Source organism: Octopus bimaculoides, chromosome 12, assembly GCF_001194135.2.
Source record: "Octopus bimaculoides isolate UCB-OBI-ISO-001 chromosome 12, ASM119413v2, whole genome shotgun sequence".
Classification (NCBI taxonomy): domain Eukaryota; kingdom Metazoa; phylum Mollusca; class Cephalopoda; order Octopoda; family Octopodidae; genus Octopus; species Octopus bimaculoides.
Genome location: NC_068992.1, coordinates 49,213,892 through 49,231,614, shown reverse-complemented (window position 1 = coordinate 49,231,614; position 17,723 = coordinate 49,213,892). Strand labels below are relative to the sequence as shown.

General features: G+C 35.6%; 1 protein-coding gene and 1 long non-coding RNA gene across 5 annotated transcripts in view; one reads left to right on the top strand and one right to left on the bottom strand.

The window, feature by feature from the left end:
- LOC106871227 (gelsolin-related protein of 125 kDa) overlaps nucleotides 1-16,702 on the bottom strand; it is a 37,119-nt gene extending 20,417 nt beyond the window's left edge. The window contains exon 1 of one of the 4 annotated variants that reach the window (XM_014917578.2): nucleotides 16,338-16,702. In XM_014917578.2, the coding sequence (XP_014773064.1) occupies nucleotides 16,338-16,403 (66 nt within the window). In that variant the 5' untranslated portion in view covers nucleotides 16,404-16,702. Of the gene's footprint in view, nucleotides 1-3,731; nucleotides 3,755-4,510; nucleotides 4,654-4,732; nucleotides 4,869-16,337 lie in introns of those variants that run through there. The other 3 variants (XM_014917579.2, XM_014917580.2, XM_052972181.1) reach the window with 3 other exon arrangements.
- Nucleotides 15,387-17,723, top strand: part of LOC128249203 (uncharacterized) — an 11,256-nt gene continuing 8,919 nt past the window's right edge. The window contains exon 1 of the long non-coding RNA XR_008265320.1: nucleotides 15,387-15,879. This is a non-coding gene — a long non-coding RNA (uncharacterized LOC128249203). The remainder of the gene's footprint in view (nucleotides 15,880-17,723) is intronic.

Sequence of the window (17,723 nt, the reverse complement as noted above, 5' to 3'; positions counted from 1 at the left end):
TATATATATATATATATATATATATATATATATATATATATATTAGAGGATTGCATATACACATTCACATACATCATATGTATAAAATATTCAAAGAAGTAATGCATTAAACACACAATAGTTGTCTCCGTCTCTCCATTAGCGATCAAAAGTATCATTCAGTTTATGATCAGAGACCCCAGTTGCCCCAATACAAAAATAACAACACACCAAAGGAACTTCTATAAACAGGACTTCTTCAATGTTACAATCAAGCCTCTTTTAACTTCCCATTCCCCACGCAATGGGGATTCTAAGATGCAAACCATATGTTCTAACTTATCAGGTTAATGACAGGCTGTCATCTCATTTAAATACGATACACTCAGTCAAGGATCTGTAAGTAAAGTGAGAAGAGTCAACATCAGTATATGACTGGTACTTGAATGTTGAATCCAGTAAGATTTGAAACGTGAACTTGGACATCAATATATATTATATGGCATCCTGTTCACTCTTTCCCCACAGATCTCAACATATTTGTGAATGGCAAAATTATTAACATTGGAACAATCCTACAAAGTAGGGTGTATAGCCAGTCATCTCAACCCTAGTACTTGAATTCTTATTTGATTTATTCATCCAAGAATGATGAAAGGCAAAGGGAGTGGGCTACTGAACTCAAAAGGGATGAATACCTCATCAAATACTGTCCCAATAACATCAATAGAGAATGATCACTGCTAGTAAGTTAATCAAACAAACACAAACCAAGTCTGATAAGAATCATGGATGGGTTGGTTAACGGAAATGAATCAGACAAGTACATATAGGTCTAAGATGAAACTCAAAGCTCTAATAGATCTTGTTATTTCATGCAGTGAATCTCAAGTAGAGAGAGGCCACCTCCACATCAATTGTACAAAATTAAACTTTCTGTTAAGCTAATAAATGGAACATAATAATAATAATACAAAAATGAGAAGCAGAATAAACAGAAACTAGAAAGGAGTACTGGACATGCAACTTGATCAAAACACTTTGTAGATAGTGATAATGTTGACTCATAACCAAATCTAAACACAAAGAGTCTGTTTAGGATACTTCTACATTTATTCTGCTGTATGTGAATGATACTTTTGATTGTGCTTTATCTTGTAACTGTATTCAGTGTGTGGTACTCTACTAGAGAAAAACATTACTGCTATCATAATACAAAAATAACCCCCTCTTCAGGCATCAACTTTCACAAAGCTAAATGCTAATGAAGAATTATGATGTTGGAAGCACTGTGTTAATTTTCTTTGTATCTAACAGATGCACAGTCCCAGAAATGTACACAATATTCTCATGCTGACCACACTTGTGTCTATGTAGAGATAGGCACACAAGTATAAATATATGAATATTTATACTTATAAATATATAAAGTTAACAGCCTTTGACTGTAAAACCTACCATTTTTAACATTTTAGCATTTAAACAGGTCACATCCAGTCAAAATATTTTACCTGCTTTATGTTCATGTCAGCCAGATCTGACCCCTCACACCTATCCTACAATGTCATTCTAAAAATATACAATCACATTATTGAAACCTCAAAGCTACAAGACGATGCAGGATAATTCAAAACAATGTGAATAAATAAGCATTGCATTTGACAGAATAATTAATGCTAAAGGGTTAACAAATTGTTGAAGTTGCAAGTATACAACACAAATTCTAAGGTTAATTTGAGTCAAAACCAAAATTACATACCCTATACAAAGTTCACCAATGGTTTCATTTTTTTTTATATATACATTCCTTCTAAATGCAATTCAGACATTCAACAAGTCACACATGCTTGACTTGATAAAACAGCCATTTTGCCTTTACAAAATCTTGCATGCCAGATTAATGAGATTCTGAAATTCATGACAAGAAATGCTGATTTCATTGTTTTTTATCTTCAATAAATTCACCAGTAAGTACTGCCCCCACCCAACACTTATTTGAAGAACAAGTTGCAAAGAGCTGACTGAGATTTCAGATAACAGCCTGTATGTAATGATTGCAGGGGTGTGCAATGGCACGTTCCACATTTTTAGCCTATCAAACATTGTCTCCCACCACTAGGTGAATATTAGTTTATAAGGAACTGCTTCCTTTTGCACTATTTTTACTGTAATACACGTATTTCTGACAGAAACTACATAAATTTATGTTGTACAACTGCAACATTAAACTCTAAAATAGTCAGTAGCTTTGTCGGTCCACCACTATCACAATCACCTAATAAAATCAATTATATAAAATAAAATTTTGTCAACAAGAGTTTCAATAGCTGAGCAATTAAATTTATGAGAAAACAATAGAAATTAATAGCGACTTGGTTAAGGAGACTGACATGCTCTGGATACCATGACCTACTTCTGAGTCGGCAGCCTACTTCTCGATACAGTGACCCAGTTTCTTGTCTATGACCTTGTTTTTATTGTTAGTTGTAGTCATGTGCTTCAGTAGCATCGATACTGCCCTTGAGACTGACTGTCGATACGATAAAACAAGTCTCACATGCAATGTGCATCTTTCACCCAGAGTAGTAAAATAAATTGTGTTTTACTTCAACTCCATCTCGAGGACGAACAAGACGTTACTGCCAAGCTCAAGCAACTCCAAAGACCCTAGTTTTGGGTTACACAAAAAATGCTGATAAAAATTATTTCTCGCATTGACTACAAGGCCTAAACAGATGTCGAGAGTTGTCAAGTCGAATGACTGATAATTTTATTACACGGGCATGGGCAATGTAGGAGAAAACTAAATATTGCTAGGCATTATAATCCGGCAGCCTACAATGTCTACTACCACGCCGCCACCCTAACAACGTGATCAAAAATTAACAATGGCCTTGACAAGCACACAGCTTGACTCCTCTTCACATCAGTGGCCGTGTGTACTATTTGAAGAAATGAAAACTGTTAGTTTTGGCGCCCAAGCTTTCTAATTTTTCTTTTTTCTTTTTCCAATGTCTGAATAAACCAAGTAAATGGACGATATTTTAATGTATGACATCCTATTGGAAGAGAACCTTACAACAAGTATATTATCGAAGATTAGAAATACTAATACAAAAACTGGAACAATCACACCATTTTTCCAAAGTCAATTCCACATTTTCTAACACTAAAACGTAAAAACAAGTGTTCACAAAGGTTTCAATACTGGTATTTGTAATGGATACCAGGAACATATAAGGATAGGCTACACTGAAACTGTTTCTATTTAATATTTTCAGCACTCTTATAAGAACGATATAATTATAAAGATACAGACATTGGTTTTATATTAACCCAGACATTTAAACACATACTGCCATTTAAAAATATGGCACTCTATTTTATGAAACAAAAGGTTCATGTTTACGCAATTACGACGATCAGTACACCTGTCTAAGTACTCACTACAATCTGCAACAAACACAGGTACAAGAAAAAAAGAACAATGAAATATTCCCAAGAGATTATTACAAAACATCACTCTTATGCTTACGAATATTCTATAATTAAATAGACAGAGTAAAATAGAAATATTTATTAAATCAAATAAATTTTAATTCTATTTTCATTCATATGTAACAGATCGTAACGATCGATCCAGGATAAATCAACAAGTTCCTCCAAAGTAATAAAACATACGAAGGAAAGACAATGGAAGTTTGGCACCTGTATAGGTTATAATTAGAGAAGACAGTTAACTCTATTCCTACCTTATAGGTTGTGTCCTACTTAGAGATCACAGTAGCAAGACAGAGAGTACTGCTGCCACCGACGCTGTACAAGCAGGTTCTCTATTAAAACATTTGCCCAGGTTTATTGCTGAAAAAGCAGACTTCGCTAAACATTTCAGAATAAATACGTGTGTGTATGTACGTATGTATGTATACACACACACACATGCAATGTACAAGGAGTTATGACAATATCTACTAGAAATGTACACATATATTCAGCATATAAATCCACGTGTTTGTTCAGAGGCCTACACATGTATTGGAGGTAGGGGGAGAGATAAATTAAAACAATTACAAATTAATAAATACCTACATGCATGCAAGTCTCGTGTGTAATAAATAAATAAATATATCTATATCTATATAGAGAGAGAGAGAGATTTGTATATGAATATTCTATTTGGGACTCGCATATTTGTAGATATATAAATATTGTATATTGATCAATAATAGACACAAGCAAGCACATACCAAAACATACAGGTATCAAACGACCAGTTGAAAAAAAAAAATTAAGATATATATATATATATATATATATATATATATTATGTATTATATTGTATATTTATCATATTGTTGATACATTAAGGAAATAGAAGCAAAGAGAAACGAAGAAAAATAAAGTAAACAATATAGTTCAAATAAAAAGAGCGATCAACTCTTGAATCGATTTACTTATTACAAATGCCTTGTTACAATGTGAAGCGATCGCGATCTCAGACAAGGAGAGAAGCAACGATAACAGCACTCACCTCTATACGTCTCGGACAGAGAACCCATAGAAATGAAAGAAACAGACCTTCACCCCTCCAATTTGCAACGTCCACAAAACTCGATCACCTCGGTTATATACGTTTATGGACAAGCACACATATAAATATATCTTTACGTTTGAGTATGGGGGTAAATAAATAGCCGTTTGTGGAATTTATCCGTCAAATAGAAATATAAAAAGATAGCCAAATTGAGCTTACCAAAGAAAAATGTAGTGGAACCAGCAATGACAAGATAGTGTCACGTGCTCCATGTTAGCCAATCGGAGTCAAGCAAAGCCGGCAACTCTTTGCTCTCCCGTCCACCCCGCATGGTCTCTCTCTTTCGACGACACTATTTATACTAATTAGTATTTTTCTTTCTTTTTACAATAATCAATCACCTCACCCTCTCCCGACACTTTATATTATAAATATATATATATATCAACACTAGCAGAATAATTGTTTCGATTTATTTAGAGTAGGAACATGGCAATAAACATTTAAAGACGAAGAAGAAAGCTACAGTAGCAACAAAATGAAGCGAAATGAATCCAACAGCCGCGCGAAAATGGTTCGTTATGAGCCAGAAAAAATTCCCGATGTACTAGTTGGGGATGGATTTTTTTTATGTGTATGATGAGTTTAGACAAACTGTTCGATATTTTTAATGGGTAAGACAGGTTCGTGCTTTTCCCGACAGAATTAGAGACAGTAAATTTAGCTTAAACACGAATTGAAACCGGGACGCAAACATTGCTCATGAGAATCTTACTTAGACTAATGTTTTATACAAACCCTACAGGGTTTGTATAAAATATTTAAGCTTTAATCGAGGTACAAAGACTATTTGGATGGGGAAAGGAAAGTGGAGGAGAAATTGTAGTGTTCATGCTTTTCCTAAAATATATTGAGTAGTATAAGGGAACTAAAATGGCCTCAACTAGTTAAGTGAAGCATAATATTAAATAATGAGTTAATTATTGGACTTATATAATATTACATAAAACCACATAGATCTACAAAGGATCGAAAAATAAGATTACATGGCGTCCATGCCTTTCAGGAATTTTTATATTCGATATCAGTCCCCCTCATCCTATTCTTATAAACACAAGACACCCACGCACACGAGCTATCTAGCGAAATCCAGATGCTCTTCAATGACACAAAACAAAACACCTCCAGACCACGCAGCCGTCAAGTCACACATAATATACAATCGCACAAACACACACTCATCAATAAACGAGACACCACGCCACACACGAACACATAAACTCCACATCCATATACAAACACCAACCCCCCGCTGACACAAATATCCGAGCCACACACAGACAGACACTCAAACCACACAGCAAGAAAAAAAAGAGAGAGAAAATGTAAAAGATAAAGATTCAGTTTGTTTATATACGATTTTTTTTTAATTCTATTATTAGGAAACAAAAAGCAGTACATAGCAGAAAATCGGACAAGTGCTTTGCCCTGTTTAGTTACGTCTTGCGTTCGTATTCCGACTAGATCGACTTCGCTTCTTTTTCGAGTGGGTTTGATAATTTAATTACTGTTATCGATTTAATCGATTAGCCCTCTCTTTATCAAGTTCTGTGTGGTCTTGTACAAATGTTAGAAAGGCAGCCTAATATATCAATCCTCTATGTTATTTTATTTCTCTGACTACCTAGAATCACTAACATTCAGCTGTCACACTAACAGAAATGTAGCCATGGCACTTTAACAAGCATACTAGCCATACTGTGGCGATTTAATGAGGGTTTGGGGAAAATAAATGAAGCCCTAGTAACTCAGTGCTTACCGCAAGTATCGGTCAACATACATCTAACGGCAGGGCTGCATCTATTTCTCCAGACACCAACACGTCAGCAAATGAAGGAACCGCGACACGTTTGCTTGATCTGGTAGAAATAACAGTCAAATCGTCCTCAACTAACACCCTACTACCTTAGTCCTGTGATCTCGTGGGTGCGCTTTAGAGGACGCGATTTTGTTTAACTATATCCCTCGAAGACGCAAAAGCGGGACGGCCACATGGTTTGTGTTTACAGCATGCTAACTAGCAGAAACATCGTTACTTCCAGCCGTAAACACAAAACCACACGACCGCCCGCATTTGTATATTCTAGGGATACAACCTAACAAAATCGCGCCCGCTAAAGCGCACTCGTCCGTGCAAAGTGTTAAAAAAATAGAATGACACATTGTAAAATGTAATCCTAGATGCATCGTTTCTGAATAAAAGATAAGATGATGGGCAGGGTTAGAAACTGATTGGGAGTTAACATCATCTGGTGCACTAAATTACAACAACCTAGAAAGTCAGCATGAATCAGATGGGTAATATAAACAAAAGCTGTTGGTGTACAGTGAAAATAATGCTTAAACAGAGCTTTTTGTTTGAAAAAGTGTCAAGGTCCTCTTGATAGTAGTGACTACATGAAGGTGGCATAGACACGTTTGGAAATAAGTCACTTGGATTTGAAATAGAAATCAAAACAATGTGAAATGTCAAATAGGGAGAAGCAGTAGGATTGTAAGAGGAGAATCCCAGGCTGAAATGTTTGGTCTAGTTCATCTAGTGGAATACCAACGTACATCTTATGTAGGCACACATATCTAACGATGGTATACCAACAAATACTTAGCAGTGATATACTAACGTATTTCTGGCTATGGCACACCGACGTACTTCCAGAGATGGCACGGCAGCATACATCTAATGATGGCACACCAACATTCATCTAGCGATTACACACCACTGTACATCGATGTCTTGTGATGACATTACATTTCACATCACATCACATCAACAAACATCTGTAGCAATATAAAACTCCCGGTACCTAACCATTTCCTGGTTCGCCAACATCTACCGCAATCATCAGGTAATCAACGCGTATTTTACGGTACCTCCAACATGTGTCTCATGGCACACATACATTTTCTGGTATACAGAGCTGTTACGCGGGAAAACCTCTCTCATCGCTTCAACGCACCAAGGAGACAGTCTGGACGGTCTCTTCCATCACCCTTAAATTGTACACTGTAAAGCACCCTGCTATATTCGCCAAACTTTTCAACAAGTTTTCTTACGGTGTCTCACCCTTGAAAAAGATATCCCTGAACCGGCAATCTACTGACATAAAGCGATCCTTCATTACCTTGAGTCTTCTCCTCAGAGACCACCGAGTATATCCTCCACAGTATCATCTCACTCTGACAAAAGTAATATTATTATATGGCAACATCAACGAAGACTTAGATCGCGTCTGGTATCAGAATCTCGTAATTACCTTACTCAGACGGATATCGCGTATAGCAACATCAGTCTCAGACTGGAAACTTCCTCTTGGAGCTCACAGTAGTAGTGTGTACTCAAGTGCTTCTCTGCGACACTCGTTCTACTTTGGTAAACTCCGAAATTCGGTAAAGACTCACTTTTTTTCCATTTCTATATTAACGACTTACATGCTGTCACTTTCAAACCACACACAGTCCTGTGTACATGATATCAAAGTCAACTCTTTAACTTTCCACACACTGGAGTTCGGTATGATAGCATCAACTTAAACACATTACATCAAGCAAAGAGAACGTCCATGAACAAAAATCTTGGAAACATTTTTCAGTAAAGACATAAACAACCAAATTTCCTGATACACCACAACACAATCACAAATGCAGTCTTGTTTGTAAACCACCTTTTCGAATTACGAACAACGGTCAACAAAATTCTTTAGTATCACTTCATATCTTACGTGGTGATTCGACCGAGATAAATATGCCAGCAATGTATTACTAAGACTAGCATTTTTCTTCTGTGATCGGCTGCTGATTCTATACAACCTTAAGTAATATCCGTAGAAAATGTTGCTCCTCATGTTTGGGACAGTACTGCTGCTACACAAAAATTTTAATAAAGACATTTTAATCAAGAATCAAACCCCAGTACTTCTTTAATCGGTACTTAGTCTATCGGCCCTTTTGCCCAATCACTAAGTTACGGAGGTGTAAATAAATCAACACCTGTTGTCAAGCGGCGGTGAGGAACAACCCCCCTCCACACACACACATCACCGGCTTCTTTCAGTTTCGTCTACCTTCTACCAAATCTACTAACAAGGTTTTAGTGGCCTTGCCCAAGGTGCCACTCAGTGGGTGACAGAACGCGGAACCATGTTGCTGGGAAGCAAACTTACCATATAGTCACGCTTGCGAGGTACAAGATCATTCATTTTGGTAGAGGGAAATAATCGGTTATATTGACCCCAGTATATCCAAGTATATTTGGAACTCAGATCACAGGACAGGGTAAATAAAAGACCCCTCTTCGGTCATGAATGACCATGGGATTGCACCTAGAAAGTTACTTTCCGAGTCACAAGTCTAGGCATGGTAGTTTATGGAAGACCAACAGTCACCCATGCATACCGGCCTCTCCTCTCCACACCACCGATGTTATCCAAGGGAACGGCAAAGGGACCGATACAGCTTGGCACCAGTGACATCGCAACTCATTCCTGCAGCTGAGTGAACTGGAACCATGTGAAATAAAATGTCTTGCTTAAGAACACAGCACACAGCCCGGTCGGGGAATCGAACTCATTATCTCATGATTGTGACCCAGTCTTATTTTTGTTTTTGTCTTATCTTTTTGAAGAAACATTGCTTAAACATTCTCAATCGATCAATAAAGGAAATCGATTAATCGATAGAATTTTAGGGCAATATTTCTGAACTTTTGTTTTCAGTTCCTTACTTTATTCAAATGATTCGACTGAAATAGATATCTCGATGAAATATATTTTATTCATCAAATACTAAGTGGAGGCGCAATGGCCCAGTGGTTAGGGCAGCGGACTCGCGGTCGTAGGATCGCAGTTTCGATTCCCAGACCGGGCGTTGTGAGTGTTTATTGAGCGAAAACACCAAAAGTTCCACAAGGCTCCTGCAGGGGATGGTGGCGAACCTTGCTATACTCTTTCACCACAACTTTCTCTCACTCTTACTTCCTGTTTCTGTTGTGCCTGTAATTCAAAGGGTCAGCGTTGTCACACTGTGTCAAGCTGAATATCCCCGAGAACTACGTTAAGGGTACATGCGTCTGTGGAGTGCTCGGTCACTTGCACGTTAATTTCACGAGCAGGCTGTTCCGATGCCCTCATCGTCGTAAACGACGGAATGCCAACCAAATACTAAACAAAGGCGGCGAGCTGACAGAATCGTTAGCATGCCGGACAAAATGCTTAACAGCATTTCAACCGTCCTTTCGTTCTAAGATCAAACACTGCTCAGGTTGCATTTCAACCCTTTCGGGGGTAAATGAACTAAATACCAGTTGACTAACCTCTTCCCCCAAAATTTCAGGCTTAGTGCATGTAATAGAAAAGATTAATTAAATATTAAACAGCTATCAAATATTTCCTATTATGAAGTATAATTGTCATTGTGCACTTGAAAAAAAAACGAGATAGTCACGGCTAGAATGGCTTTAATTATAGGTATACTCGATCAAGAAGCCACGCAACAAGTATGCACATCATCAGACTGGCTAGAGACCAGTTGATAACGAAGTGATAGTAAGGATGAATGTTCAACTCAGATTACCTTATATACGTTAAATTTCTAATTAAGGGCAAAATGCCAGCAATTCGAAAGGGAGGGGGTTAATCGCTAGTATCGAACTTAGTATCTGACTGGTACTTTATTTTATCGACCCAGGAAGGATGTAGGGTAAAGTTGACCTCGGCTGGATTTGAACTCAGGGTGTAAAGAATCGGAACAAAAACCAGAAAGCGTTTTTTTTCCCTTGAAGCTCTGGTATTTCTGCCAGCTCACCATCTTCTGGTTACCTGTATGTGTGTGTGTGTATGTATATATATATATATATACATACACACACACACATACACACAAGAGCGAGTTATAAATTATCTGCAATTCACTTGAATTCTTTGGCGGGAAAAATAGTTTCGCACTTGAATTTGAAACATCAGTTAAGTTCTCGTTATTAGAAGAACAATGGTTGCAATTCACTGGAAATTCTTTTTGCCGATTGGCGGGAAAATTATTTCTGCACGCATCACTTACTGTAGTCTCACTCTAGTTTGAATTTTAAATAACTCTCAAGTTGTTATGATTAAGTTAACTATGGTAGCTGCTCAGCATTCTGTTTGCGTCAAGAGCAGAGTTCAATGATGCTTCCCCACCCCCAATGGTAGATTGAAGGTGTATCAATCAGAGGCCGAAATTCATCGACGGATTATAGTGACTCTGTGGTTAATATCCTGAGGCTATAAACGTGAACGATAGGACTAAAAAGACTTTTAGAATGACCATACAAGATGACGTACATCACGAACTAGCTTGATGCTTGACCATTTTCTTGTGAGAGTAATAACACTGAACTAGTCCAGACGGGCAATGACTGATGAATTGACAAAGAATATATAAATTAGTTATGATTCTGGTTATGAAATCATGCGGAACAGTCATGACCATATTCACTGATGCTTCAAGTTTATGCCTGCACTGTTGTGACTAGGAGAGCACGTCAAGTGATGCGCGCGAAACTAACTTTCCCGCCAATAGGAATAAAAGTAAAAGTGCATTGAAAATAATGACTTGCTCTAGCATGAGTATATACAAACACACATACAAACATTTACTATAAATTTTTGACAGTAATTTCGAAGATTCGCCATCGGGATGTACACGCGTCGAATCCTTTGTTCAAAGTTTACAGTTTTTATATTATATTTAAATTGAAAAAATAATTTTGAACTATATATAAACACATATATACATATACGTTCAATGTCTTGGGTATTTGGCTTCTTACCCAAAGTAACATGTCAGTGTGCACCCCGTTTCCTGGCTGTGTCATCAACAGCTAAACCAGTAACTCTATCGAGTTTGCTTCTTGGACGGGTTTGAGGGAGTCCTGCAGCCCTACAAATAACAACCATCAATCAGAGTGGTCGTCGCCCTTCATGCACTGAGAGAAGGCATCAAAACGGACCACAACAAACTGTGGTACCAATATCTCCCTGCAATTATGACAGGGCTCCCACTATAGAGCACTAGATAGAGAGGTTTTGATGACGAAAGATCTTTTATAATTCATCTTTTAACTTTTTCACATTGTCTTCAAAAACAACATTTTCCAATTTTTATGTTTTGAACGTCGGAAATTTTAAAAAACGGCAAAGAAATTTCTTCTAACTTTCATTTTAACAATAAAAAATGTTTTTAATCCTTCGCTTTACAAAATGTATTTATATATTTAATGACAGGTTAATAACATAAATATGAATTATTAGTTATAGCATAAACAATTCGTTTGGTTTACTGAAAATTTTAAAATGCTGTTTTAATTTATGAAGGATGGAAATGTAATTATAAATACAAACAAAATATATTTGATACACTTCAATTGAAAACAAATATATCCATATACATAGAAAAAAATGTACTTTTAATATTCGCTAATATATATGACACAAAAAAAATCTAAAACAGCTGTATATCATCTGGACTTAATTAGTAAATTGATTGAATATAAATTCTAAAAAAAAAAAAAACTTTTTTTACGGGTTTTGAATCCTAACTTTAAAACAGAGATCGGAAAACCGTTTTTAAAAAAGCTTAATTAGAACAGAAAAAAAACGTGATGGTGCCCAAACTTGCGACTCTTTCTCCTCTGTATCAAATTCACAAACAAATAGCCCCAGAGCGAAGAATCCTTGGAAATAATCCCGGACAACGATATTTTTTTTCAAGCCCTTCCTCTTGCATTTCTGACGCGTGGAACCCTTTATTTTACCAATTCTGTCCACCCCTTTCGGCCTAAGGCTTTCTTAATGACCCTGGCCCCGACTGGTGCAGTATAGAATTAAACAGTGTTTCACTGGGCTTGATTAATCTTGTCGGCGCCTATTTCTCCCACTTACCCAAAATACGGGTGCCGTTAGCTTTCAAGGAGCTCGTCCCCTTTGACAGACTTTTTAAAACCCTATTTCACGCCCACACACCATTCTAAGTTTATTTGTTCTCATTTAAATTTCAACGATGAGAAAAAGTACTTTAAATTTATAGAATCGTAAGAGTGATAAACCAAAGGTTTTGCAGTATTCAGATAAGGCTCTTTGCGTTCGGAGTTCAAATCCGCCAAGATTTTATTATACTTTTCATCTTTCCAGAATCCTTAAAGTGAAGAAAGCCCTTGATATAATTGACTATGCCCTCCCTCGAAAATTCCTGGTCGTGTTCGGAATTATAATATTATTAACATTATAAATTCAGCAGTGCTAATTAATGTATTGCGATATTTAGTTACGACTCTGATCTGAGTTCAAACACCGCGAGATTTTGCCATCCTTCCAAAGACGATAAAATCAACAATTCCCGCAGCAAAGTTTGTTTTGTTTTTATAGTTTACCCTAAGCTACAAATAACCATTATTAGGAAAACAATTTTTTAAGACGTTTGATAAATAAACAAAAACAAACCAAATCAATTAAAACATTGATTAAATTTGTGTAAAGGATTACGTCGATGAATTGTATCAGGCACAGAGCCAGTAATTTATTTTGGAGGGAACTGTGAGGAAATATGGTCAATTAGTATGGTTCCAGCAAATTCTGGTGTATATTGTATGGATAGCGGCGAGATGAAAGGGAGGTCGGTCCAGTGGGGATATGAGCTGAGGACGCGGAAGAACGATTAAAATAATAACGATGATGGTGATGAGACTAGCAAATATCAAAGAAAAAAAAGAGAAAACAGCCAAGAATTCTATAACTTGTTTCTACTGACGTGGCGAGAAAACAAACATGCTACAAAGTGCGTGTTTATGTGGTTCTATGTATATGCGTCTGTGTGTGATTTTTATGTGGCCGCGTACTTTTATGTAACTCTATTTGTGGGGGTATGTATGTGTGTATATGTGCCTGCGTGTTTATGTCACTGCATCTGTATGTTTTTAAGCAACTGAATGTCTGTATGGCTTATGTGTGATTATGTGGCTCTGTGCGTTTATTGTAGTTGAATGTGCTTATATACTGCTGCAAATTTCTCTAACGGTATCTGTGTGTATGTGTATTCATGTAGCTGTGTCTATGTGGTTTTTATGTAACTGTATATCTCTGTGTGTGTTTATGTAGTTGATTTTTGGCTTGTGTTTTTATGTGGCTGTGTCTGTGTGTTTTTATGCAATTGCGTCTATGCGTGTCGATGTCGCTGCATGTATGTGTTTATATGGAACTATTCTCAGTGCGGTTGCGTAAGTTTGCACTTTTAGCAAACTACATGTCATGTTTAAGAGCGGGAACAGGATTGAAATGAGAGAGAAGGAGGAAGGGAGGCAAAGACAAGAGGGATGAAGAAGGAGAAAAAGAGAAAAAATGGCAAACAGTATAGAAATAAAAGAGAGGCCAATATTTCAGAATATATTGTTAAAATAAGGAAAGATAGCATCTGAAATTTTTCGAAATGTACATGTATTACATTTTATTATAGTATGGGTGTAAATAATTGTTTTATGATAATTAATATTATATAAATATATTTGTTAGAATTTGCAAGCGAGAGAGAAAACGCTACAAATTCGGACTAATGATAGAAACGAAAAGAAGCCGTAGCTTCATTTACAAGCATGTATATAATAGATAGATAGATAGATAGTGGGGATTATGTATGTATGTATATATGCACAAGAATTAATGTTTGCTAAACGTGCCCAAATATATTTACCATTTATCTACAAATACAGTCTGTCTATTTCTCTCTCTCTCTCTCTGTGTATATATATATATATATGTGTATATATATATATATATATATATATATATATATATATATATATATACATATACATGCGTGTGTGTTATATATAAAATATCTTTTCGTTCTGTGTCTATTTCAGAGGGACTTAGTAAAAAATGTCCTGTTGTTTTTGAACCACAAGAATGGAGGGGATAAGAGAGAGAGACAGAGACCAGGGTGACGGGAAGAGGGCTGTAAGGGACGGTGAAATACCAGGAATGAACAAGTCATAAATATAAATGCTTCTCTCTCCCACTTCCTTCAACAATGTTAGACATTAAATGGCCCTCCCTTTCTCTCTTTCTAACTAGTCTTCAGCAGATTCAGCCGCCTGGAACCGACTGAGTCCGGTTGAAACGGTTGTGAAAGAATCAACCCTGCCCCTCTCTCTCTCTCCCTCTCTCGTCTTATTGACTTTATCCTCCATTCTCAATTTGCCGCTTCACACATTCTCCTTTTCTATATCTCTATATGGCCATCTCATCTCCTTTAAACACAAGCAACACAATAAATGAACAACGATGGTATACAAAGACATATTTAGTAGAGAGCCTGAAACAGTATTTTTTGAGAAAAAAGCTGAGATCCAACACTACATTTAAATAATGTCCACTCTCTCTCTATATATATGTTTGTACCTTCACCCCTATCATTGCAGTTTTACTTCAGTAAATAAACTAATCATTCCTGTTTTACTTTAGCAGATATATTTCTAATGTGACAAAAAAAAACAATTTAATAGATTTATCAATGGAAATAAATTCGTTCTTGTAATTATGATGGAAATTAAAAAAAGAAAAGAAAAAGAGCAGATGCTTTATGCGATTCTAGACAATATCTCCATTGTTATTCCTATGGAAATAGATTTTTTTGTAATTGAAAATAACGTTATGAAAAACCATTAAGTATAGAAATAGGTTTATTACAAGAATGTTTATAAGAGAAAATTGATTAATTATTGTATTTGGTAAAAATTGTATTAATATTTCTTTTAAGAAAATATCGTCTCTTACAACTGGTTAAATATCCTTATCTTAATTAGCATTTAAACAGCCAAGCACATGTGTCTATACATATACATTGTATCATATATATATACATACACACGCACACACGCAAACACTGTATATTAAACAGATACGCATAATTTGAAGGCTTATTTATATTAAAAAGAAATGTACATTTCAATTTCGTTTTCGTAGCATGTAAATAAAATTCGGACTTCTGTTGAAAAGCGTCAGAGAGACACGCAACAAATAATAAATATTAAAACGCAACATTTCGAAGGAGCGCCAAGAAATTCTCGCAAAACATGAAACATCGTGTTTTAATAAATGGGGGAAAAACAGTGGACAGGATAGACAAGGCAGCATGTAACACAACCGTAGAGAAAATAGAAAAGAGCAAAAGCTAAACTAATTTGGCAGAAGTGAAGTCGAAGCATCAAGTAAGAATATTAAGTAAAAAGAATTGGTGGGAAATCGATGTATTATTGAAATAATTTGTAAAACATGGTCAAGGTATGATCTTTTTTTTTTGTCTCTCATTTCGCCATCAACCAGAAGCGCGCTGCTGGAAGGTTCACCCTCTCTCACTATCTCTACAGTTCCCCCTCTCCATTGCTCTCTTTAGTCTTTATATATATATATCGATAATTGAGAGTAATATATATGTGAAAGAACTTCGATCTAGTGAGCATTTTTTCTGCAGAATACTCGTTTATGTCTGTTTTCAAAAATACAATTCCAAGCTAAGAATAACAATAGGCACGCACGCACACAAAGACAGAAACACAAACACACACGGATAGAAACACACATATATATGTATATATAGATATATATATACACGCACATGCGGACAAGCAAACACACACACGTACGTGTACACAAAAAAGTGAGCGGTCGCAGAATGGTTAAAAAAGCTAGCTCGTTCTCTCCTTATTTCATTTAGTTCTTCTTTAAATAAAATATCTTACCGGCGCTGGAGATTCTGCTTTAGTTTTTTTCGGTTGAGTTTTTTGTACTCTTGAAGACCGCACCATGTTTAGTATTAAATGCAAAAAAATACAACAGGGTTTTTTTTGTGTGTAAAAAAAGTTACTTTAGATGGAGACTTCTTGTAGTTTCAACAAGGCGCCGTGTTTTGCTTGCTAGATGTTTCGAAGTGAATAGAATATGTTGATTGATGTGCAAATGTGTGTTATGCCAGCATTACTCCTGCTACTAGGCCCTCTCTCCCCCTTACACCCTCGTCTTTCACTCATGCATAGGTTACAAATACATACACATACAAACACACAAATAGCTACAATACATGAAACAAATTCAACCTACATCTGGTTGACCTATACGTGTAGACGTTCAGATTCATCTACAAACGTTCTAATGTTTCATTGGATACAATAAAACTTGTATTTAAACAAAAAACACCAAAAACATCTATTTTTACCATTACTGCCACTTTTTCACTTTTTTTAACATCACATCAACGTATAAGACGCAAAACGCACTTACATAGACACGCAACGCGCACTTTATTCAGACAGACACGCACAAACCATTTTTTTCCCACAGTTTTATTGTACAAAAAAAAAAATATTGGACAAATATTTTTCTTATGTTTCTTTTGTAAAATTAAATGAAAATATTTCCACGTAAAATATTGCCAATAATGTTAGCAACAAATTACACAATTTCTACATCTTTTCTTTGCCTCCTCCATAACCAGATTTCTCGTCTACAGTTTTTCAATTCGAAATCAAAAACCAGGAAAAAAAAAAAAAGATTCCTACAGTAAAAAAAAGAAAAAAGAGGACACCTTTATAGAAAATACATTTTTTTCTTCTTTATTTTCGTTGGTGTTTGTATACGTATATATTTCTATGTCAACTTATTTCATTATGATTAAACACGTACCACATGTTGGTCATTTAAAGTACGATTACAGGGTACTTATTTCACGTTTGTGGTTAATATTTCAACTTTTGCCTTGACCTAATTTTCTTAAATTGACAATCTATAGCACATTTTGTTCTTTCTCGTTAAATTTTTAAAAAAATCTTTATTTCATTTATTTATTTTCGTTTAAGACTTCGTTAAAGATTTTCATTTTTATATATCTAGAGGTTATTAGACGCGGTTTCATTCTTTCCACTAAACAATCTCTCTTCCATTCTCTCTTTGTGTATGTGTGTGTACACATAGATACAGATATAGATTTGAAATATAAGAAAATACGTTTATATCATTGTATAGCTTGTTTGATTCCTTCCACTGTGCTCTCTTTATTTATATATATATATAATATATATATATATTATATATATATATAATATATATATATATTATATATATATATATAT